The sequence below is a fragment of the Athene noctua genome, chromosome 6 (genome assembly GCF_965140245.1).
Source record: "Athene noctua chromosome 6, bAthNoc1.hap1.1, whole genome shotgun sequence".
Classification (NCBI taxonomy): Eukaryota; Metazoa; Chordata; class Aves; order Strigiformes; family Strigidae; genus Athene; species Athene noctua.
In genome coordinates this window covers 12,752,914-12,776,478 of record NC_134042.1, presented here as the reverse complement: position 1 = coordinate 12,776,478, position 23,565 = coordinate 12,752,914, and the positions used below count along the sequence as shown (strand labels likewise).

Below are 23,565 nucleotides of genomic sequence, written 5' to 3'. Positions count from 1 at the left end.
TAGTAAAAATGTTCTGAAGAACATTAGAACAAGATGTCCATTCATTAGAGGAGAAAAAAAGGAGAAAAGCCACAGCACCATTTCTTGCATAGTAAGAATTTCAAGGTGCAATGTACAAATGTACAAAATCATATAGAGGAGGATTTTGGCTATCATGTGTTGCTTTATGCCTGAAATCCACCTTATTTCCTAGACAATATCCTTGAATAATTACTTTTGTAAACTAGTTAGATTCATAGAACATCTGAGCTTTTTACTTAGATTCTTTTAACCTGTTACTTGACAAGATCTTCAAAGATATTTCTTCAAAAACAAAAGTTGTTTCAATTCTCTGGCACAATCTCTTTGTTTTTTTATCTGTGTTTTGTGAGTAGGCTAAACTGGGGGTTTGGTACAGAAAACAATAATGAAAATCCAGTCCTGTACAAGTGTCTCATCCAGTTATTTCTAATCCTAGTTATGTTTTTCTAAATTTAGATGGTCAAAAGTGTACATGAGAGAGAAGCTGTGCAAAGGAAATGTGCACTGAGGGAGAGTGAGCTGAAATGCAATCATATATGTTATTTCAAGTAGCGGTGAGTAAGAAGAGACCAGGTATAAAGCTGAATGTGAAATATTAAAACTGGACCTGAATTTTCTTTTAATCTCTGTGTGACTATTGTTCATGAGGTCAGTGTTTAAAAAAAAAAAAAAAAGTATAGTTTGATAGATTGTGCTGTTTAATTAAAGGTTGTCAGACTACTTAGAATCCATCAGACTTAATTTTAGGAGGTTTCTAGGCTTGAGTGAATGACCCTCAGCAAAATGTTGTGAAGCTGGTAGTGGGGACTGTGGGTTTCACAATCATTTCAAGTCCTTGCTGTATTTGTGAGGATCTGTGGGTTTTTTCAGCAGACTGCAGAACCTTCCTCTTAATAGTGTCTGAGGTGTGATATTAGCCTCTCGGTACAAATACTGAGATAGTCTAGTGCTTGGGGAGAGGTCGTCCCAGTGTACCAGAGTTTCTGCTTGAAGCTTATCCTGAACGTACCATGGCAGCCTGAGGAATAATCCACTCTAGATGATAAAAAAACCTCCAATCTTCTTTCATCCCACTTACCTTTCTGTGAATCATGCCAACCTTTACTAAAAGTGGCAAAAGCAAACTCTCTCAATATTGTGATAGTGTAGATGATCTAGGAACATTTATTTTCCCAGTTCAGACTTGTACAGAACTTCATCGAGCAATACGATCTACATATTCCAGGCAGCCCGCATTAGTTCATTGATATTACAGGAGCAGGACTATGTCATCCATGTAAGTGATGGTCTTATCGGAAATAAAAGACTCCACCTGTGTTCCATGAGCTTTACACCTTTATGATTCTTTGCTAAACTACATGGATGCAGAGCCAAAATTCTCCCATGGTGGGAAACTGATACAAAGCACATTGTACCAAGTGATTTGTAAGATTTTTAAATACCATGAATCTTGTAGAGAACTGTATGATTGCATACAATTTTTTAAAAATCAGTTTGCAGAAGGGATGTTTCTAGCTTCTAAGGAAATGTGCTGTGTTCATTTTCAAAATATAAACGTAACTCAATGTGCTATATTTGTATATTTCTTATTTTTCTTTATGATCAATGTAGAGCCAGAGTTTTCAGTATTAATCAGAAAGCTTTAAAGGAAGAGCATCATAATCGGAATTTCTACAGGAACTGTTAATAGTGCCTTCACCAGAAACTGAAAATTTAAATGTTCCAGGTTTTCTTTTATGAAGAACTTAATAAAGAAGATAGTTTTATGCATAGGTGAATTATTACTCTGGCTGTTGCACAAATGTATCATTATTAATTCTGACTGGATTAAGCATTAATAACAAGTAGGATAAGTGTCCCCCAAATCGTATTTATTTCTGTATCTGAGCAGATGCTCTGGCTTAAAGGCTTGGCTTGCTAATGCCATCTTTGTCTTTATAAATTACAGAGAATTAAAGATGGAGTCTGCTGCTACCTGAGTTTGTTTTCTTGATCCAGTAGCTGTAATGTTAAGTACTTCAGGAAACCCAAACTATTGCAACAGCTGCTGCAAAGCAGGCTTCACAGATATGTAGGGTCCACTTCCACTGTCTGAGGAAGCTAACATACAAAGCAAAGAAGAAAGCATTTATTTTAAAAAATAAATTTTATCCTGATTACTGGGAAATGAGCTGTCATCTTTTTGTAATGTATCTATATTGATTGCGATTCTGAATGTCTGTAGAGGATAAAGTGAACAATCTAATGACTAAGTAATTGCTGTTGATAGTCAAGACAAGGACTGTTCCCTGTGAAACATATGCTGATACTCAGTTAATTTCACAAGTGATCACATCGCTAGCCACTGCTGCAGGTTTTGGCAGTTGGCTGAGCGACAGAAGGTTATCAAATATTAACTAGTCTTTTACGGTAAAATGCGTTCTCTCTGTATGAAAGTGAATGAGCTGTGTGTGGGTGGTTTGTCTTCGTGGCTGCCGGGGCACACGGCTGCCTCCCAGTGAGCCTGCTGCCCACCAGCACCCCCAGATATATTCATATCAAAGGTTTTCTTACTGGTTTTGTGGATAGTTCTCTGAAAATGTTATCTCAATGCTCAGAAAGAGTCAAAAGGGCAATCAATAGGAATTCTTAGGAAAAGAAAAAGACGGAAGAGCTATTTAGTTCATGATGTCTTCAGTTCTACCCTCTGGAGAAGAGTGAAAATTATCGAAGATGTGAAATAACTTCTATAGAAGAAAGGGTTAAATAGCAACTTCTTCAACTTGGAAAGATAGGACCAAGAGAGGTGATGATAAAGGACTGTAAAATCAGGAATGACATGGAAGGGAATAAATAAGGAATCAGCTACATCTTACAGCAAGAATTAGGGGATACCTGATTAAGTTGTCAGGGAGTAAACAAGCGAAGAGGAGCAGTTTTTCAAACAATGCAGAACTGAATTATGAGAAATTGAAACTTGTGTTTTGGATATCATAAACATGAATGAGTTTAAAGAAAAATACTATGCAAATTCATAGATAAAAATATCCTCTGAGATTTATTAAATACAGTGACACAAATACCCTCTTTGTCATATCAAGTCCCAAGCTGCTCTTTCCTGGAAGTTGAGAGGAAAGAACTGTTTTCTAATGGTCTTGCCTTTTATGCGCCTTTTGCAAAACATCTGCTACAGGCAAACCCCATCTGTCCGTTTTTCTTTTTAACATACTTAAGAATAGGCCTAAAATTTTAAGCAGTGAAGCAATTGCATTTGAAATTATGATCATGTATATAGCCTGCTTGAATTACAGTACAAATTATTACATCACACACTTTATTTACGAGATATTCTTGCAGTATAATTCTTGCTTATTCTAGTGTTACAGAAAACAATGTTGTTTAGGCAGGTAAAGGAATCTTCACTGTTACTTTTGCACAATTTCAAAAGCAAGAATAGATCTGCTTTGAATATCCCAATGATATAACTTCTTTTACTTGATTATACACAAAGAATGCATAGGCTGTCCAAAGTTATATTCAAACAATGTCTTATTTGGAACAGTAAGAAGTAAAATATTTCATTTGGTTTTTCATCCTCTATTGGTATGTTTCTCCTGCTTACTATTAATGATGAATTACAGTCATAGGTAACTACAAGTGTCTCGGGTGTAGCAGGCTTTCCCTTCATGCATTGACACCGTTCCGGAGCGCTGTACTAGGAACATGATGGGAGTTCTCTCAGTCTGCCTTTGCCTTCACTGGTTCCAAATAATCCCTTATCTTCCAGCCCCTGGATCTATGTAAGTACTTTTGAAATTAGGAGCTTTTAAACGTCTAGAATCATAAGTATTTGTTTTCTGAGAACTATCTGCTTGGTCTTAAACTTGTGCTATCGCATGCTACTTGGAATTTTAAATGTCCTGGCATGAGCTGTTGGTTAGATTCTTGAGCAGAGAACTCCTTCCAGCAGTATGGCAGCTGGCTTTCTATAAACTATGGAAGGAGAAAAATGAAGAGGTACTTCAGACTATTTTGGAAAAAACCCTCAAGAACAGTGAAATACATGATGCCAACTTTCATTGCCTTCAACTCAATTTCACCTAGGTTCTTTTAGAAGGGCTGCAGTATATGTATAAGTTCTCTCTATCCTAACTTGGACTAACAGAGTTTTCATTTCATAGTTTTTGTCTTTTTTTAAAGAACCATTTTATCCAGTGTAATAATTTCTTTTGGGATTTCCCTTCTGATGGGATTTCTATAGATGTAATGCCAGTAATGACAAAACTTTGTTGGTACACAGTAGACCGATCCTATCTGGAATATTTCCTTGTGCATAATGATTATTCTGATGTATTCAGAACATGACAGAAGTATGTAAGCAAGGGAGAGTAAATGGGGAAAATTCCAAAAGTTTCTGTGCAGTGTTGAAAATCAGGGATTTCACAAGAATGGGTAAAAATACATCCAGCCAAAGAAGAAGTATCCAAAAAGTATGGTTTTGGAGCTGCCTCTAGTCCGTGGTATGCTCAGTTGTCTTACTAGTTTTCTTACCCTTTTTCCCCCCACCAGTGATAAATCTGTTAACTGTAAGTAATATGTCAAAGCTACACTTGTGATGTCGTTTCTTTGGAGACTTGCCTAGCTAGCTGCTGGGATAGATTTTGTTGTATCATTGGTTTTGCCACAGTTTGTGTTTTGAACATCAATGTTGGGGTCATTTATGCCTGAGACAGTGGAGATCTGGTTGGCTTTGCCAAGGTTTTTAATGATGCTGATGTTGTATTTGGCAGTTTCCACAAAGCTGTTTTCTAGTAACCAACCATCCGATTCGCCCTCTAGATCTCCTAGCAGAAGGACATTCTTCATTGCTGTTTGTAGGTACCGGACACCAATGAGTACAGACAGCTGCAAGAAACAGTTAAACAGAGTTTAAACTACAACCTTAATCCCACCATTAAGTCAGCTTTCTGACTTATTTACAGGCCTAATAATGAATATTGACTAAGGCAGACAAATTCTTGATCTCAGCAATATATCTAATCTCTCTCCCAATTAATTAGATTTAGAAAGAAAAATACCAGGGAGAGATTGATTGATTCTCCTTCCATTCTTCAGGTAGCATTCCCGCTTGCATGTTGTTAGCACGTAAATACCTAGACGTACTTGGGAGCACTGCAGCCTCGGAGACTACAACTAACTCATGTAGAATGGATGATCAATTAATGGAACCATTGGTCACTGGGAAAAAAAAAACCCAAACTTGTAGTCTGCTAATTTCTATGGTTTTGTTTTATTTTTTGCACTGGCCTTGATTAAATTGTTGTTTTTTTTTTTTTCTCCAAGGAGTTTAATCATCCCTATGTAAGCCATATGTGTCCTACATGCCAATGCATTAAAATTAAGATGGATGGCCTATAGTAGAGGCTCAAGCATAAATTTAGGAAAAAGCTGCACTTTCACAGTTCTGTTGGAATCGCAATCAACCTGCCCCGCTTGTTGATGTGTAAGGGAGCACAGAGAGCTAGTTCACAGCTTCTTCATGAGCTACCAAAGGCCTGTTGTTTCTGGCACCACCTTCTCACCTAATTTCCTTGCGGTTGTGCCACTGTACGTGTCATCTCGTATCTGATCCCATAAAGGCTTCAGGGAAGGGAATATGCCACAGTCTACTGAAGAAGTCTGTAAATATACAGAACTATATACATAATTTCTAATAGTTCTCATCTTCAGTGAGATTTGTTTCTGCTCTGGGGCCTTTGAGAAAGTTGTCTGTACTAAAGAAAGTCCAGCTACATTCTTGAAGTGCTTATGGACTTTACACTACATACCAAGGCACTTTGAGTATGTTACACTCTGGTTGTTTCCCATCCTAGAGAGCAGGAAGACTCCAGTTAATCTGACACAGACCATTTTTGAGAGACTTACCTCAAACAACCAAATAAGCAATGCTGTAATACCAATGGATCTCATAATAGCTGTGTAGTACTCCAGCAGGGCCTCTCTGCACCCCTTCATCCAGATATTGAGCTCCTCTGTCAGAAAATCATAGGTGTAGTGAGCACTGTTGTTTGTCAGCTGGTACTGGATGCAGGGCCGTGGGGAGCCTGGGTTGCAGCAGCTGAAGGGTACTCCATCCACCAAGAACTTCCCATCAATGTTGCTCTTTAGACGGCTGCAACAGGACAGAAAGTTTGGGCATTACAGATCAGCAGGAGACAGTGCCTGTGGTTTTTATAGAAGGATGTAACTCAAGTCTGCTGTGATGTAGGCCTCTCCAATGGCCTACTGGAAAAGTTGCTTACTGCAGGAAAACTAAATTTTTCGTTTGCTGCATTTCTTATGTGTGGTATCAGCACAGTATCTCACGTGGTTCTTAGCACTGTGCGTGCAAGATGTGGATTCACTGTTTACGGAGACGTTGCCTTTTTAGGTATCTGCACTGACAATAAGTCCAGTTATTGTCTTTAGTATCTCGGTGGAACTCTAATGGAAGTTATGGCCCTAGAAATCCCATGATTGACTACTTCTGGACTGATTTTCAACACAAGCATTCCTTAAGAGAAAACCTAATACAACTTTGCATGCCATGAGAACCACTGGATACTGTCTGCTGGCATTTCCTCATTGTACCTGTGTGCAATGGCTGGTTTGGCACATGTTTTAAGATTAATTCATAAGGGGGTTTCTACTTCTTGTAACTATACTTTTTGTAACTTTTGAAACTGTATTTATTGCTAAAAATTATTCCTTTCCCTCCCTTATAGGATCAGGAGAAAAACAACTGGGAAAAGAAGAAAGATAAAGAAATAGGAGGGAGGAAGAAAGTCATAGGATGGAAAGAGAACACAGTCTCAGATTAATCAAATTTCTGGAAGAGTTAAATGAATTCTTGACATCCATTTTCCTTGTATTACCTTCTCTTGAGCTAGTGCATCCTTGTGAGGACGTCTGTTTCTAAGTGGGCTCTTCAGAGAAATAGATTTTCCAGAAACTGGAGATTATGTAAGATGCTGAGAGGTGCTTTCACACTTTGGGGAAGTAACCTCTAAGCAAGTATCTATTTTCATTCTCATTGTACAAGTATTATTTCTTGAGACAGCCCCCCAGGTGAGAAGCATGGCCACTTTTAATGAAGCCCATGCCCTTTAGCCTTTGTTAGAAAGCCAGAATACATGAGACAACTTTCTTAGATATCCAGCTTTCACCATTTGCTAATAGGAGAATATTTTCCAAAACTTATTTATTAACATTTATAAATAATATTTTCTTGTTCCACTACAGATAAGCTAAATTAAAGGGAAAAAGATGTCACAAGAAGCTCCTCAGGTGAACAGAAGCAGCAGAAACTCTGTAGTCCAGTGTTCTTCAGGCATTTTGGGACTAAATGTGTCCTTCATAAGAAATATAAGCTGCTAGGAAGCTCAGTATTTGTGGCTGTGCTGGGATGGCAGAATAATTGCCTTCATTTTATTGCTGTGGGCCTGATAAAAACAACCTCAATTTTTTATTTTTGGGAGTGGTGGTATGTTTTGTTTCATTTAACATTCTGTCAAAAATATCTTTCTCAAAGATCTTTCCAAGTAAGTCAGTGAGTTCGTTTGCCATTTCCCACCTATGAGCAGGTTAGGCATGAATTCCTGTCCATTTTAAAGGCTAGCTCTTCACTTTGTCACTGTCCTGGTTACTATTCCTGGTAACGGCCATTGAATGGCTGGTTACATTCCTGGTAACGGCCATTGAATGAAACCGATGGAAAAAGAACCCAAATAATCCATTGAAACCAGAATTAAGTGTGCAAGCAGTGTAACAGGCATTGGCAAAACAACACACTGGGAGGGAAACAATGAAGAGAAAAACCAGAGAGGTATCAAATGGAAGGCTCGAATGGGGAAGGAGAAAAGAAACCTCACAGAGGGAGGACAGGAAGGCCAGCGCGTTGTGAAAGGGAAGTTTTTACGTGGGCCAGTGTATTGGGTTTGTGTGGCAAGGTTTTGGTACCTGGGGGGGTACAGGGCTGGCTTCTGTCAGAAGCTGCTGGAAGGTTCCCCTGTGTCCGGCAGAGCCAACGCGGCCGGCTCCAGGACAGACCCGTCAGCGGCCGTGGTAGCGCCTCTGGGATAACGTGTTTAAGAAGGGGGAAAAGTTGCTGTGCAACAGCAACTTCAGGCAGAGAGAGGAGTGAGAATATGTGAGAGCAACAACTCTGCAGCCACCAAGGTCAGTGGGTGCTGCAGGCGCGGGAGCAGAGATCCCCCCGCAGCCCGTGGGGCAGACCCTGGTGAGGCAGCTGAGCCCTGCACCCGCGGCAGTTACGGAGGAGCCGATATCCACCTGCAGGCCGAGGAGGACCCCACACCAGAGCGGGGGGATGCGCCCAGAGGAGGCTGTGACCCCGTGGGCAGCCTGCCCTGGAGCAGGCTCCTGGCAGGAGCTGTGGTCCCAAGCAGCCCAGGCTGGAGCAGGTTTGCTGGCAGGACTTGCGACCTCAGGAACACACGCTGGAGCAGTTCGTGGAGGACTGTCTCGCGTGGGAAGGACCCACACTGGAGCAGGGGAAGCGTGTGAGGAGTCCTCCCCATGAGGAGGAAGGAGCAGCAGAGACAACGGGTCATGAACTGACCACAACCCCCATTCTCCGTCCCTCTGTGCCACTGGTGGGGGGAGATGGTAGACAAATCGGAAGTAAAGGTAAGATTTGGGTTTATTTCTTGTTATCCTACTCTGATTTGATTGGTAATAAATTAAGCTAATATGCCTAAGTCAATTTTGTTTTGCCCATGACAGTAAATGCTAAGTGATCTCGCGCTGTCCTTATCTTGACCCACAAGCCTTATGTTGTATTTTCTCTCCCCTGTCCAGCGGAGGAGGGGAGTGACAAAGTGGCTTTGGTGGACACTTGACATCCAGCCAGGGTCAACCCACCACAGCAAGCAAAATGCCCTCTATATTTCAGTGACGTGACCCAAATACGGTACAGCATCTAAAATGGTTAACATATGATCTCTTAAACTAGGTCTTAAGCTTTTCTGTCAATCCCAAGCATCAAGTTTTTTTTTTTTTTTCTTCCTGCAACATTATAAAGAGAAATCTTCTTTCTACTACCAACAACAGCGGTTTCCAGACTTGGGTTATGTCCCCCTGTCATCGTGTTTCCCTTAATAGTGGCAGATTAAAGAATGATGTATCTTGGTACTGTTAGAGGGGAAGACCTCGGTAACAGAGCTGAGGGAGCGAGACACTCACTGCTATTTATTTTTGCAGTTCAAAGTTGTTATGGCATTGTAAAGCAAAAGTTGCTTTTCCGGCTGTAAAAAGATGATTTGTACCCAACCAAAGCAATGATAGGATTATACTTCTGTAACCTGCCTCATCCTCCTACCGTTCCCATTATTTCTCTCCATTTCTTGGCACATTGTGGTGTTGGCAATGGGGATACAGAAGAGAGGAGAGGAAAGAGGGTTATGAAGGTGAAAAGTTCAGTTTTGCAAAAGTTACATGTGAGTTGACAGTACATCTGTTCTCACCTGCTTTGTTTCATAATCTACCAGGTACTAACTGACATACAGTACAAGATAAAACAAAAAAACCCCACTTGGTTTCTTCTCCATCCTTTCTGAACATTACCGGTTAGACTTTGCTTCCAACAATTTAATATCAAATGTTTCACTACCAGATTTTTGGAAATCATAGTATAATTTAGTTATATGCACCATCTTGGATTCTAGCAATCAAGATGGAATTATACAATTTATGCAGGGTAAAAGAAATTCTGCAATGTGATCACTTCCTCACACACATTTCACTGCCATATTTTGCCTACACGGGGCAAAAATTAATTGACAGTCTATTTAAAAAATAATGGCAGAGCACAGGTGACCCTACAGAAGAAAACAGTTTAGCTAAGACCCTGGGTAAAACATTATTGTTTCTGCATGTTCTGCACAGAAATAAGAGGCAGTAGATTTTACTTTTGTCCTCACAATAAGATACTACTCTTAAGTTCTGTGGACCATCTTTGGTGTCATGTCAGTGTAGAACCAGGATCAAAACCACATCTTGGGTCAGTCTGGTTTGTGTCATTGTTGTTTTCCAACTTCCCTCTTGAGAACACTTGTTCTAAAGCTTGCTTTATGTCGACAGCCAACTGCCTTATGCATGTTGATGTCTTCTTGTCGGGATTCTCCTAGGTCCTGTCCTCTGCTATATTTGCAGCTCTGTATATACGCTTTGCTATGATGGCAGTTTCAAGTTGCACATTCTGTGAATGTAAGGTCTTTGGCCTCCCATCCTCTGGCTTTGTTGTCACTGATTTTTGAGTTCAACAAAACGGAACACTTGACAAATGCCAGTCAAGCTTTTTGTGTTTGTCTTTCCCAGGAATACATAGCTTCTATGCTCTCATCAGTGAAGACTTTTTTTTTTTCAGCTTTAGAAGAATTATTACATATTGGATTGTCTACTTTAAAAATTTGTTTATTGTTACCTTTTCTATTGTCTGTAAGAATTACCAGACTCTTCTTTCTGACCATATAATTTCACAATTGCTACATCATGTGAAGCATCACCACCACTAAAAATTTTGAGGGTTATTCTCCATTTTTATGCAGAGTACACGGTGTTGGCAGTTTTTCACATGTGAACATATGGATTTGAACCTGGGCTTGCAAAGTCTAATATCTTGAAGGAGAAGGGTCTTTCAGTGTTTAGGACTGACTGTGCAATGTATTGATAGTACAGTCCTTTTTTTCTTTCCCTTATCAGCTCACTATAATTGAAATTTTGAGGTAGTTAATTCACCATGTTAAAAAAGGAAAGATACATCTTTGCTTTGCCTAGTGTCCCTAAAAATTTAGCAAAAGGCAACTTTTGATTGTGCAGGTAGTTAGCATCTTTTGTGAGTAATGTGGTCATTCTACAGTTCTTTGACTAAGAGACAAAGGTCCAGTAAAAATTAGTATCTACTTTGCCTTCTGCAATGAATTTTTTTTCTAGAATTTTTTGTTATGACTAGTAAATACTTACTCCAGCACTTCCGTGGAAGCCATATTCAAATAACGAGTAGATATCCACTGGATTTCAAACCAGTCTCTAAAGCCGTTGTTTCCACAGCACTGGAATCCAATTTGTAACATATCCACTGTTTTCTTTAAGAAACATCGTCCAGGTATGTCTGTGTCCTTATAGAACTTAATAGCATCCCTCAGTCCTAGATAGAGAGACTCTTCCAGCTCGTTCCTCATGGTATAGCACAAGAGAGCACCCACCAGGATGCAGAAGGTAAAACAGAAGGTACATACGATGTAGGGGAGCATAACTAGTTTCCATCGAGAGAACTTGTTGGCATCTGAGCAGTCATAGCAGATTTTGCCACCCAGAAAGTTGATGATACAAGCTATGACCCCTACAGAGATCAGCATGTTGGGGACAGAGTTAATGTCCCCTTTTGCCATCACTTCATTGCGCTTCTTGATCTCTATTTTCAGAAAGAGGCCAAGACTGAAGAGAATGACCCCACTTACTACCGAAACCCAGTTGAGGATCCATAAGATCTGAGCCAATTTGTCCCTTTTAGTTTTGGTGAATTTTACTTTGAGGACAGCCATAGTCAGATCAGTGTTAGGAAAAGAAGCACAGGTCAAGGAAAGCTCGTAAGCTGATTAGAAGCATGTATCCAAAGCATGCAGTAGAAATCTGGAGAGGAGAGAGAGAGAGAGAGAGAGAGAGAGAGGTTACTGTCTGTTTGACTAAGTATTTATAGAGACTACAGAAAACTTCCTGTACAGCCTCACGCAATTTGAGTCCTGCCATGGGAGTGCCCCAGTGACATTTATTGCTTGTATTTCATACAATGTGAATTACTTAAAAAAATATGTAAAATTCTAAGGACTGACTAGAGCAGTTAAAAACAAGCAAACAGTAAACCCAATGAACTCTGGATTCCTATGGACTTTTGTCAAGAGCAATTTTCTGTGTAGATTTTCTGATGTCTGGAAGTGAGCTGATCTGCTGTCTTTCCCTCCAGAAGACTTATGGTGCCTTTTCCTTCTTGTTGCCTGTAATTTCGTGATGATTCTAGGAATTTATAATACTTAGGTTATTGTGTCATGGTCAGATTTGCATTCAAAGGTTGACCAAGCAGAACAAACAAGCAGATATATACAGCATAGTTATGTAAGCCTTTTTTTCCATATGGAAAAGCCCCATGAAAATAGCACCAGAAACACAGTATGCTATGGGTGTCTTTAGTCATTTCATTAATTATGTGCAGTAAAATATGATTTTGCTAGCAAAAAGCAGTTTTATTCCTATGCTTATACTAAGATATGATCACGCTGGCAAAAACTGCAGGGGGAACTGACTGTGGTTATCCACAGACACAAAACGTTCAACAAATAGTTAAACTATCAATGACTGTCAGTTTTCTAGAAAATAACATCAAAATTTTACTAACTTTTAAGTGCTATGACCTGAATATATTACTGGTGAACAAACCATCCTCCACCACATATTTCCACTTGATCTGGCATAAAAGCACTATCATTTTTATGTGAAATAACATATCACCCTACACAAAAAAGCAGAACATCTTCACACCTTAAAAAAAAAACCCAGCAGTTTAAAATGCTCTGTTTCTTTCTCTACCTGACTGTCCTTCCTTTCTTTCTGAAAGTTCTTATTAAAATACAGTTTTGGGAATACCGTGATGTATTAAATGAGGCCTATTTAATCCTTAGGGAATCATCACTAAGCCTAACCTCTGTTCCTGCACCTAAAGTTGCTTGCTCTTTCCCTTTGTCCTGAGAACTGTAAGAATCACACCTTATTCCAATCCTCCTGCCACCTGTAGACTGGTTTTCTTTCTGAGTCCTCCATATTCCAGTCAATCCTGAACTTCATTCCTGGTTTGCACTTTCTGCAATAACTTTGAATTATTCATTGCCCATTGGAACTGCTTCCATTCTCCCATGTGAAGAAGGCTCTGCAGCCCAAGGGACACCACAATATTTTTTTGAAGGGGAACCATTTGAAAAATGACAGGAAAATACTCATGTGTCTAATAATTTGTATATTTTATGAGCTTGTTTTTTATACACCTGTTCTTACATTATTAACAGTCCTTTAATAACTTCCCTGTGTGATCTACAAACTCTTACTTTTCTCTTCGAAGGTCACAATGATGGGCATAGAATATATTCAGAGAGACTCTTCTCTGCCCTGAGTTTCAAATCTGGTATTTCACAGTTTCACAGCTGAAGGAAGACTTCTGTGTTTCAAGGTCTGTCTTCTTTTCCCCAGCTATTAGCGGATCTAAGAAAAGATACCATCCTCCCCAGCACTTTTAACCTTGCATCTCTGCAACACTACTAATAACTTCTCCTTTGCACCTCTCCAGTTATATCACAGGCAGAAAGCAGCTAATAACATCCAAGCTCTAAAAGCTGTTGGAGCTGGAGACAATGTGTTTTTGGTGTATATGATGTGGATGTAGAACTATGCCGCAGTACTTCAGGATCAAACCATGAACCTTCATCCTCCTTCAGTGCTTCCAATACTTTGTGGCTGTCTTTCCTCCACACATGCAAGATATAGGGAGTTGTTGTTGTTCTTTCTTTCCTCACCAGAAAGTCTGCTCTCAGCGTGGTCTTGTACAAATTCGGTAATTTTCATTAAAGTGATTTTATACTGTACAACTATGTATTTATACGATTATACAGTCATCTAATTCCACTAATACAATGGCATTTATAAACAGTAAAACATAGTCCTATAAATTTGGGGAAATAGAGAAGCATAAGCAGCATTATTCTTGTATAATATTTTTAAGCTACTGGACTCTACTACTTAGCTTCATCTGAATAAAACTGGTATCAGCTAAAACAGCATGAAAACTACTTGCAGACCAGCTGTACAGAAGTAGGGCTATACCTATCCACTAAAGGATCCACAGCTGCAGTGAAGCATAACATTGGGTAAGCAGATTGTTGCATAGTTTAAAAACATAATGGTATCCCAGAGTTATCTGTATATGTTGGAAAGAATCAATTCTGTTTGTATAGGCGAGGAATAGGGGGTTCCATTCATATGAGGATATGGTAAGATATCTTCATGCATTTGAGTATTAAAGCATTTTAACGCCTGTGAGATCTAATTAATTCACGTTGCATTTATTTTCATTTACAGAAGACAGTAATTCCCCTCAAAACTATTCATGTTTCTTTATCTCTTGTACAATACATAAAATAGTGTGCAAAATGCACAGTATTTTTCCTAACTGGTCTTATTTCCAAAGTTGTTGAGGCCAGCAGCTCTCTGACTTGAAAAACAGGGTCCTAATTTTAATGATTGTTAAGGCTGATTATCGGCTATGGTTGAATATTAATTGTGATCGTGTTGTGATAATCATATTGATTATCATGGTGAAATACTGATTACCGATATACACCTCTGTACAAACAAGCCCAGAGAACAATCATTTATAAAATGACACTACTTTCTTCACACCATTCTTCTAGGGTATCCTTCAGACCTCATTTAAAAGGATCATCTTCTGCTGGCACAGAATTAAGCCTTCATATGAATTCAGCCAACAGCCTGTCTGCTAAACCCGGAGACAGTATCTTTGATTGCTTCACCAGTTAAGCAGTTCATGACTTGAACTTAAATAGCTCTAAATGGCTGCTGCAAATAGGTTTATTTGACCCTGATACTCAGGTCTCAGAGCTCACAAGAGAGAGAATCTGTTGTGAAATTTCCTAGCTACTGATACGCAGTTCACGTTCAAGGGCCAGCATACGTAAGTACATCACTCACTGTTCATTTCTGAAACGCATGTATGTATTTGCAAAATGCCTCCGAATTGTTAGGCACACACATAGTTACAGTGTCACTGAGGACACCCTACCTGCCAAACATCTTTTGCTCTACCCTTTGAACAAAAGCTGTAAACAGTTCTACCCTTACTTAAAATCAATCTACTCAAGAGACACTGCTGATTTTGGAAGATGTAGATTTGAGACCTTCTGTCATATTCTAGCCATAAAGAAATTTGAAGCTGAATTCCATAAGCAGGGATACTTTCAATCTCGTGTAGCTATTCTGATCTAGCTCCCTCCCCCTTTTTCAGATGCCTAAATTTAAAAAAATTAAAAATTAATGTGCAAGAGCAACACTTCTCATAAGTCCTTGCCTCCGGTAATTCTCATATGGTATTTCCAGCCTCCTTGGTGCAATTTTGGTATTGTTATAAGGTTAGATTTCATGGAATATTCACGCTCATCTCACAGAAGTACCCACACCACAGTCCTCCGGCAGTATAAGATCTATTTTGTATGAGCCACACTGCCAGAGGAAAGGGGGGAATGACTGGTTGTTGTACTGCAGTGACCACTTGTCAGGTGACCCTGGCTGCCACTGATACACCTGGGATTGCTCAAAGCATCTTTGGGACAATGGTGCTTCTCGTGAAACTTTGAGTGCATTGAGTCTGGGACAGAACAACTTACCTACTCTGTTCCTGTATTCCCACCTTCTACATGGACATTTCTCTTGAGATGAGTTTTTCCTATGCTAACAGTTTACTGAATTTAGATAATGAGAAGACTCTCTTCCCATCATAACAAATTTTGTAAATACACCATAACATTGTTCTTTCCCTAACTGTTCAATGAAGTATTGAATATATTTATTAGCATGATGTACTGCAACATGCATACTGCCATGTAGTAGCATTTTTTGAGCACCATGGAGAAAGTTCTTCCAGTTAAAAGAACTGAAGCACAATTATGAGCTAAAAGTGTCATTGTCTTGCTCTGCAGTATGTATCTTCTGCAAGTTATATTTGGCAGTGGGCTACTGTAAAACCACAGATGCTTCTAGCAGTAGTAACATCTCTGTCAAAGTTCTCAGAAACACACCTTACCATACATGAGCCACTCCAGCGTTATGAAGCTATACACACGGATATTTTTTCCCCAGCTCTGGGAGAGCAAGCTGGATTTTATTCTTAAAAGGGAATAATAATAAAGGGATAAAGGGAAAAATATTTCCTTTGACAGAAACAGCCCAATAAATGTGGAAATCTCCCATATTATTGATACTGGTCTCAAGCCTTCCTTGTCTAACTCACTTCAAACAGAGCTTCCATCAGCATACGGTAGCTTTTTGCTTCCAAGATGCCACCTACCTGTTCCTTTGCTATCAAATTCCTCTAAATACATAGAACAAGACATAGCAGAGCTATTTATTTATTTATAACTTATTAAATGCCAACTGTCCAAAGAAATTTGACTTGAAGTTTTGTCACAAGCAAACCACATCTTATCTTACCCATTTCACTAAAATCTGCCATTTTAGCTAAACACACATTCTTACCTGTGACATCGTAAAATAAACCACTGACCTGCTTCAGAGGACTGAACAGGATCTCAAAACTGGTAACTTGCTGAATACAGGGGAGAAGATGCCTGGATCAGACATCCCAAGGAAGACTGAAGTACTGATTTCCTGATGTCTGCATAGCTCTTCTGTCTTTACACTGACTCACCAACGGAGATGGAGAAAAAGACTTCAGCTCTCCCGCCTGTGTTAATCTCTCATCTCTAATCGTAGCTAAGAGATTTATTACAAGGTTCTTATGCCACCAAGTTAAATCCTGCAAAACAGGCCAATTAACTGAGTGTGAACTGAGATCTTACCAACAAAATGGATTTGTAGTAACTACTTTTACCTTTTTACCCCCCTGAGGTTTGGGCTAGTAACTAACAGAAACTGTTCTTCAGTACCTGCTAATGTCTTCTTTAGTTCTGAATTTTTACCTGACAGTAAATATGGGTCCAAGAGAGAGAAGAATGAGAATAATGAAACTTTGTGCTTCTGTGGAAAGGGAAAATCTGTCTTAGGCAATCCTCATTTACATTCACTACTATGTGCTTTACCTATCATTCCATATTTTGTTGCTTTGGGTGGAATTATCTGTCCTCTGTGTATCAGCTGTGATACACTTGGATCAGCGTGTCCAAGAAAGGAATTCAAGTAACCAAGAGCAATTGGATCATCCTGTATGAGTCACAGTAGATTCTGGTTTGGGAAGCTTTCCAGGTTCAAGAACAATCTAGTAGACTCTTAAAAGCTTTATCCTAAGCCAGAAGCAAAAGCATCTTGTCCTTTTGCATTTCTGAGCCCAACATGTGGCAGTTTGTGGGATGGACATAGCTGGGTTGAACTGGCAACAGCAGTGGCAACAAGCTGAGCCTGCAGCAACGCTTGACCAAGTTAGTAGTGATGTTAGTACCAGAACTGAATCGCTAAGCAGGACCAAGTTTGTCTATCAGGTCCATAATACATCAGCATAGCAGAGAGAGTTCAGTGAGCACATATGACTGACTGCAAGGGACCTTGCACCAGGGATTGTAATGCATATGAATATTCTTGGAAGCATAAACTGTTCTCTCCCAGCTAATGATGAGCAATAAACCGATACCATGATATTGCTGTGATTCTATCTCTGTGCTCTGGGAATACTCCTGCTTATCTCATTTATGGTCTCATGCTTTTGTAAAGATAGACACCCCTCCGCATGCATCAGTATCAGGGAAAGGTAAGAGATTCATTATCGGTGCAACTCAGTCTATCAAAGTCTTGAATAAAGCAGAGACTGGAATACCTAACTACAATATTCTGGGAAGAAAAAACAATTAAGACTTGTTCACTTGCCAGAAGTCATTTCATATGTTACTGCATGAAGAGGGAAGCTCCTAACTGACAGTGTCACTCTGTGCCTCCACAGGGTGAAAAACCCCAAGGACATGTCCCAGCAGTATAAAGTCATACAGTGAAATTCTCCCCCTTTACAGCTTTTCTGATACAGTCAAACTCATGTTTATGCTGAAAGCTCCATCCAACAATGCATTGTCTAGTACCACATGGCCAGCTTATACAGAGCTGTTTCCTTGACACATGTGTGTGGGTCCCTGGGGCCATACAGGCTCAGTCTGCCTTTTGCTGGCAACTTCACTTCAGAAAATATAATTTACCATGCCTTCACCCTTTTAAAGAAAATATCCTAAAGTACGGCTTACAGCTTTCTATCTTGCCTATGTGTTCATGTATAGCACATCCAGGAAACTTCAGATCAAGAGCATATGTGATACATCTGGGACCTGTTGGACCTACTGTATATGGGCCACACAAATGTTGGCATATGATCAAATACACTGCAGCTGCAGTGACTTAGTCCTATGCCCATGGATCATTCATGCTTTGGACTTGCTGTACTCGTACAGACCCCAAGAAATATGTTAGATCTGTTCAAATGTGTACATCTGTGTACAGATCAACACTACTATATTCAATAGGTAGAGTATATTCCTTGTGGACAGCAAAAGAACACAAATGTACACATTTACCTGAGATTTTTGAGCTATTGCTCCGGCTGGGATGTGATATATTAGAAATCCTAGACAAACTTTTGAAGTCCTTTACTATGCCCAGAAAAAGTTAATGTGTGAAAACTCCCCACATCTGTGGAACTCCAGACATACGTTATCCCTGAGTATTAGAAAATGTTATCGCTTCAGATACCGACTAGTAGAAAAATGTACCTTCCTTGTTGTTGCTTTGCAATATAAACCTAGTACTTGCATGCACAAAAGAAAGCAAGCAGAAGGTGGCAGTGCTGCTGTACGTAGTTTTTTTCTGCAATGCAAAGTAAGAAGCTTTCTTTTGTGTTAGAGAGATTAGAGGTCACTCACACAGCTAGTGGAAGATCAGGAATGCATCATTGTAAGAAATAATTTTAATCCAATTTTAATTCAATTAGAGGTTAATGATACCTGTATTTTTTGTTCCATCTTATATTGGGAAATGGTTTTGGCTTCAAAGTTAATATTAAAAGTTGAATTATTCAGAAATTAGTTTTGTTTTATGCCAATCTAACCATGATGCACTTACAGACCTGCTGGGAAGCCTGGACACCCAGACCATAATGGTAGGGTAGCATTTTGTAACTCAGCAGGAGTAGTCACATGTGGGTCTGCTATCTAGGTATCACCCACTGGCATAGAAATAAAACACACACTTTCCTGTTAGCAGTGGAGACTGCTGTGCTGCAGCTTTGGATCTGAAAGAAATAAATTTAATAAATGTTTGGCCAATCACCTATTTGTTTAGTACCATTCATATATAAGTCCACAAGCAAGGACAGATGTGTTATGAATGAGCCTAATTAAATAGCTAAGTTGGGATGACACATCCTGCAAAATTTCATTTCATATCTAGTTTCCAAAAGTTGTTTTATTTTGATGGCTTTCCATTTCATCTTGTATTTAATGCAAATGATAACTAATGATAAAGAGATTTTGGACTAATGGGACTAAAAGTGGAGGCACTCAGTAAGTCTGACACAAGCAGGTACCTTATGACTTTAACATGTCAGTGCTTCAGAGGGAGAGTCCATATTCAAGAAGAGATTCTCACTGATATTGTTAATGGGGAGAGGGTATGAAAAAGGGAATTCATCTGCTTTTTTTGTAAAGTTCTGAACCACATGGCAGACACTGAGAGGCATAAGTTATTAGGCAAATAGAAGCAATTGGGTCTTTGCAGAATATTCATATCTCAAATACAAGTTTGAACGTTTAGGAAGGAAGTATAGAGGTATGTGGGTGATTTGGGTTGTTTTTAAGATACCTAAGTTAAATCTCAACATTTGAAATTCTTATGAAATTGCAGTTGGCAGAGGGAATGTCAAAACTCAAAGGCAAGAGGTAATGGCAAGAGACAGTAATTTAAAAGAACCCAGCTTGTAAATTAGAATGCCAAAAATCTTATTGCAAACTACGTCAGTTATGTGTTTTTACAACTACAGTTGTACCAGAAGGCCCGCTGTACTATGTTCCATGCAAAATTACTGTAACTGTAGCTCATTTAATTGCCTGAAGAACAGAGCAAATTCAATGAATCAGAAAAAGAAGTATTATAATTTTCATTTTTCAGATGTTTAAAGGTTATAACAACATGGATACTGGATCCAGCCTCAGGCAAAAAGGAAAGTATAGCAGACTTGCATGAACTGCATTGCACATGTACTGCTAGTCTTCAGGGCTCCTGTATATTCCGGGAAACACCATGCAGGTCCCGAGCAAGTTGGCTCTGATTTCAATCCATAGGAGCTGTACTGTCCATAACCTCTGAGTCATCCACTCCTGACTCATGGTGAGTCATTACAAATGGAAAACTAAGGCACAGAAATAGTGTATTCACCTTAAAATCAGACCAGCAGTCTATGGTAAAGTTGGAAAGCGAACCTATATTTTAAATTGGTTGATAACCCAAAACCTTCATGTGGGCTTTAACTTTTTTCTGAATCTATGAAAAATGAATTTACCAGAATCCATCTTTATGACCTTATTCATGATTAGACCATGCAGCAATCTTGTTTTTCACCTTTGTACCTTATTCACTATGGACTGTACCATCACAAGCCAGTCATCAGGAAGCTTTTTGTAGAATGGAATTATACACATATTATGAGGGCTCCCAACAAAATTCCTCTTACATAACGAGGTAAAATTTCCTTTTTCTGTTCCATACCTCTGATACAGAGAAATGATTACTTGTTTTGAGATTTATTTACTTATTTACTTACAGAAAACTGCTTGGCAACTTATTTATAGCAAGATATAGTAATTTTTAAATATTGCTAAGAATCCTGCTTGCCCAGACTGTTCTGTGGAATTTTACCAAGGACTACTGTGTTCATCAAAACAAAGCAGTTCACTGTGAAAATCTACCAAGGATTATAATGTTCAGCAAAATAGTATGCTTTTGTCCTTGAGTAACAGGTGGCTCTAACTAGTTGGAATTTTGTTAATGAGTAAAGATAGCCATGGATGAATGGTAGAAGTTCTATTGGTTCTCTTAGATAAGATAGAAAAATAAATCAGCTGGAAAACACTTTTGTTATTCAAGAAATTGGCCAAGAGAATCTGCGCATGCTCCGTGGAAAAAACAGGGTGAGAAAGACTACGAGCCTTCCTCCCGAAGACACCCACCAGGAGACAATGCGCAGGTGCAACGATAACATAAACTGCTGACACCATGCTTTCTAACTAACCCAGCCTTACTCATGCATATGTATGTTTGTGTTATGTTACCCAATGAATATGGATATCTACACTCTATCAGTTTTGGTAAAATGTGCAGTGGGTGTGCAAGCTTTGTGGAGAATTCCCCTTGCACCCCGGCCGGAGTAAACATACGGGCTTTATAACTCTATTCGAGTCGTAGAGTCTTTTTTTCTGCGAATCACCTCATAGCATCAATACTTTGGTTCACTATACTGCTAGTTGATCCTTCTTCCCCTAGCAAAGTAGTCAGATATACACTCTCATGTTTCTCCTCAAAGAGACCTCCTACACCAATCAGGAAGTCTCCCTATTCTCACCTTGTTAGAAACCTGATGTTGGTGATGTTTTTCAATCTCTAGACACCATCTGAATGGAACAGTGTTACTCAGGACATCTTGTAGTGAATCTGAGACTCTTTTAGAAAGAAAAGAGACCGTTACAAAAAACCCCAAACCCACAAAGTTTCAGAAGATGTCAAATAGACAAAAAGCAGCATCTAGACACAGTGTTCTTAGAGCTCTTCTGAAAAAGATCCAAGATCCCTCTGTCCCTTCAGTGGTGACTTCATACTTATTGATACTGTGTCTGGAAGTCATGACCTATGAAAAGAGATGGAAGGAACTTGGTTTTCTACTTTAGAGAACACTGATGGTGAGAGGTAAAAATAGTGTTCCAGTAATTTTAAGGTAGTTGTACAGAGAAAGGGAATAAATTCCTTTCATGATAGGAGGAGAAAGAATGGGTGAAATCTTTCTTTTAGTGCGAATAGTAAACAGCCCATGAGAAAGTTTGATTTCCATCAACAGAGTACTTTTAGAAGAGGTTGACAAATACTGCCCAGGAATGTTGTAGGGACATTTGGTCCTTCCTTGGACAAGGCTGAACTAGATGTCTCAAGGTCTGTGATTTTTCATTTGCTATGAACTGGATACCTGTTTAAACATCTTACAAAACTCTGTAAGTGCTATCCTATCTTTGATCAATACTTCTTTTGCTCATTGACTTTTGCCTGAAATGTGAGCTTATAAAATGTGTTTACCTTTCTACTCTTCAGTGACAGCACTGTTTCCACCTCCATTTATATATTAATTTTTAGTTACAGTTTTAAACAAATACTAGGATTTGGTGGATGCTCATTTACTGACTAACCAAACCTATGAATTTTCCATCTCTTGGGAATAAATACTTATGAAGTCTGTGCATCTTGCTATTTGTCCTCCCCCTTTTATTATTTCTTTCTTTTTCTCTCTTATCTTTTCTGACAACCATTTGATTTCTGACTCCCTGTATTGGGTCTGGCTGAACTGGAATCGGTTTTCCCCTGTAGCAGCCCCAAAAATTTTCTGGATCTTTGTCTCCTACTTCTGTGGTCAACTAAGCAGAAACACTATTCAGAATTTCTGAGTCACACAGAAATAAATAAATAACCCAAACACCCTGCTGTCTAGGCAAAGAAGTTCCAGTGAAAATATTTGAAACTAAGGAGTCTGTACTTCACAGAATGAATCATCTACTCCCATACGCATTTATTTGAAGAAAATAACAGCAGAGATCAGAAGGTCTTGCATATTGTCCATCATGTCACCCTTCTCCACTAGCAGATATATGAATAAGTTTGTGTATAGGTGTGATTTTTAATTTTGAAAGAGTCTTTGAAGAAACATTAGATCATTCCTTTCAGACAAAATACACTGATGAAAATTTTCACATCTCCCTCACCCCACAAGGAAGAAGATTTCTAGGAAAGCAAACTTATTTTTCCATGATTATCCACTATGAAGCATAAGAAAGCAGAAGTTGAATCGCTAGAAGATTGTGTTCCATCTACAGACATCCTGGAAGTTCTGATCTAGTTCTTTAAACAAGAAAGAAAGAAAGATATCAGGAAGATATCAGGAGATATATACGTGGGTATATTCTCAGTCTCTGCTCTTTTTAAAATAAAAAAATCATAAAAGCTAGGGCTGTGTCCAGTTGTGTCCAGAAACAGTTTGCTGTCACTTTGGTCCTTACATGCTTGTTTCTACTTTTTTTAAATTCAGACCAGTTCTATTTAATGCCTCAGGTGACTGAATACTTATTATTAAATACTGAAACTATATTTGACAGGTAAGAAAATATTTACAGGACTGGGGATTATTTTTCATGCAGTCAAACTTATCAGTAAGTTGTATTGCCATGTACATTCCAGCACAACTTTTACCTTTTACCTCTTTTTTTTTTGTTCACAGATTTCCATAGCAACTACTCATTTATAATAAAGTTTGGTCAGGTAACCCTTTGGAACGTGGAGTAATTTCTGACAGTAATCCTCCTGCTCTCCAACTTCAGAGTTCTGGCCTGCAGTACTCCTCTTTTGTCTCCTTGCAGTCTACTGCCAAGTTAGACATTTAGGATTGAACTAAGACAAGAGACGCTGCTTTACTGATTTAATTGGCAC

At 39.0% G+C, this 23,565-nt stretch overlaps 1 protein-coding gene across 3 annotated transcripts; it reads right to left on the bottom strand.

Moving 5' to 3' along the window:
• Window positions 1-3,982: 3,982 nt before the first annotated feature.
• On the bottom strand, window positions 3,983-16,571 carry LOC141961779 (photoreceptor outer segment membrane glycoprotein 2). 3 transcript variants are annotated; one of them, XM_074909100.1, is made up of 4 exons: window positions 16,372-16,571; window positions 11,023-11,691; window positions 5,926-6,172; window positions 3,983-4,905 (listed from the first exon to the last, which is right to left on the bottom strand). In XM_074909100.1, the coding sequence occupies exons 2-4, from the start codon at window positions 11,601-11,603 to the stop codon at window positions 4,639-4,641; spliced, it is 1,095 nt and encodes a 364-aa protein (XP_074765201.1). In that variant the 5' UTR covers window positions 11,604-11,691; window positions 16,372-16,571; the 3' UTR covers window positions 3,983-4,638. The 3 variants fall into 3 exon arrangements, with proteins under 3 accessions (XP_074765201.1, XP_074765200.1, XP_074765202.1); XM_074909099.1 differs by having other exon boundaries at window positions 16,400-16,571; XM_074909101.1 differs by having other exon boundaries at window positions 16,464-16,570.
• Window positions 16,572-23,565: the final 6,994 nt, after the last annotated feature.

Bases quoted from the DNA above. Each gene is read 5' to 3' on its own strand.
- LOC141961779 (XM_074909100.1), bottom strand. From the start codon at position 11,603: ATGGCTGTCCTCAAAGTAAAATTCACCAAAACTAAAAGGGACAAATTG. The intron at 6,173-11,022 runs GTAAGTATTTAC...GTCCTGTTGCAG, and splicing joins GCTTCCACGGAAGTGCTGGA to CCGTCTAAAGAGCAACATTG. The intron at 4,906-5,925 runs GTAAGTCTCTCA...TGTTTCTTGCAG, and splicing joins TGCTTATTTGGTTGTTTGAG to CTGTCTGTACTCATTGGTGT.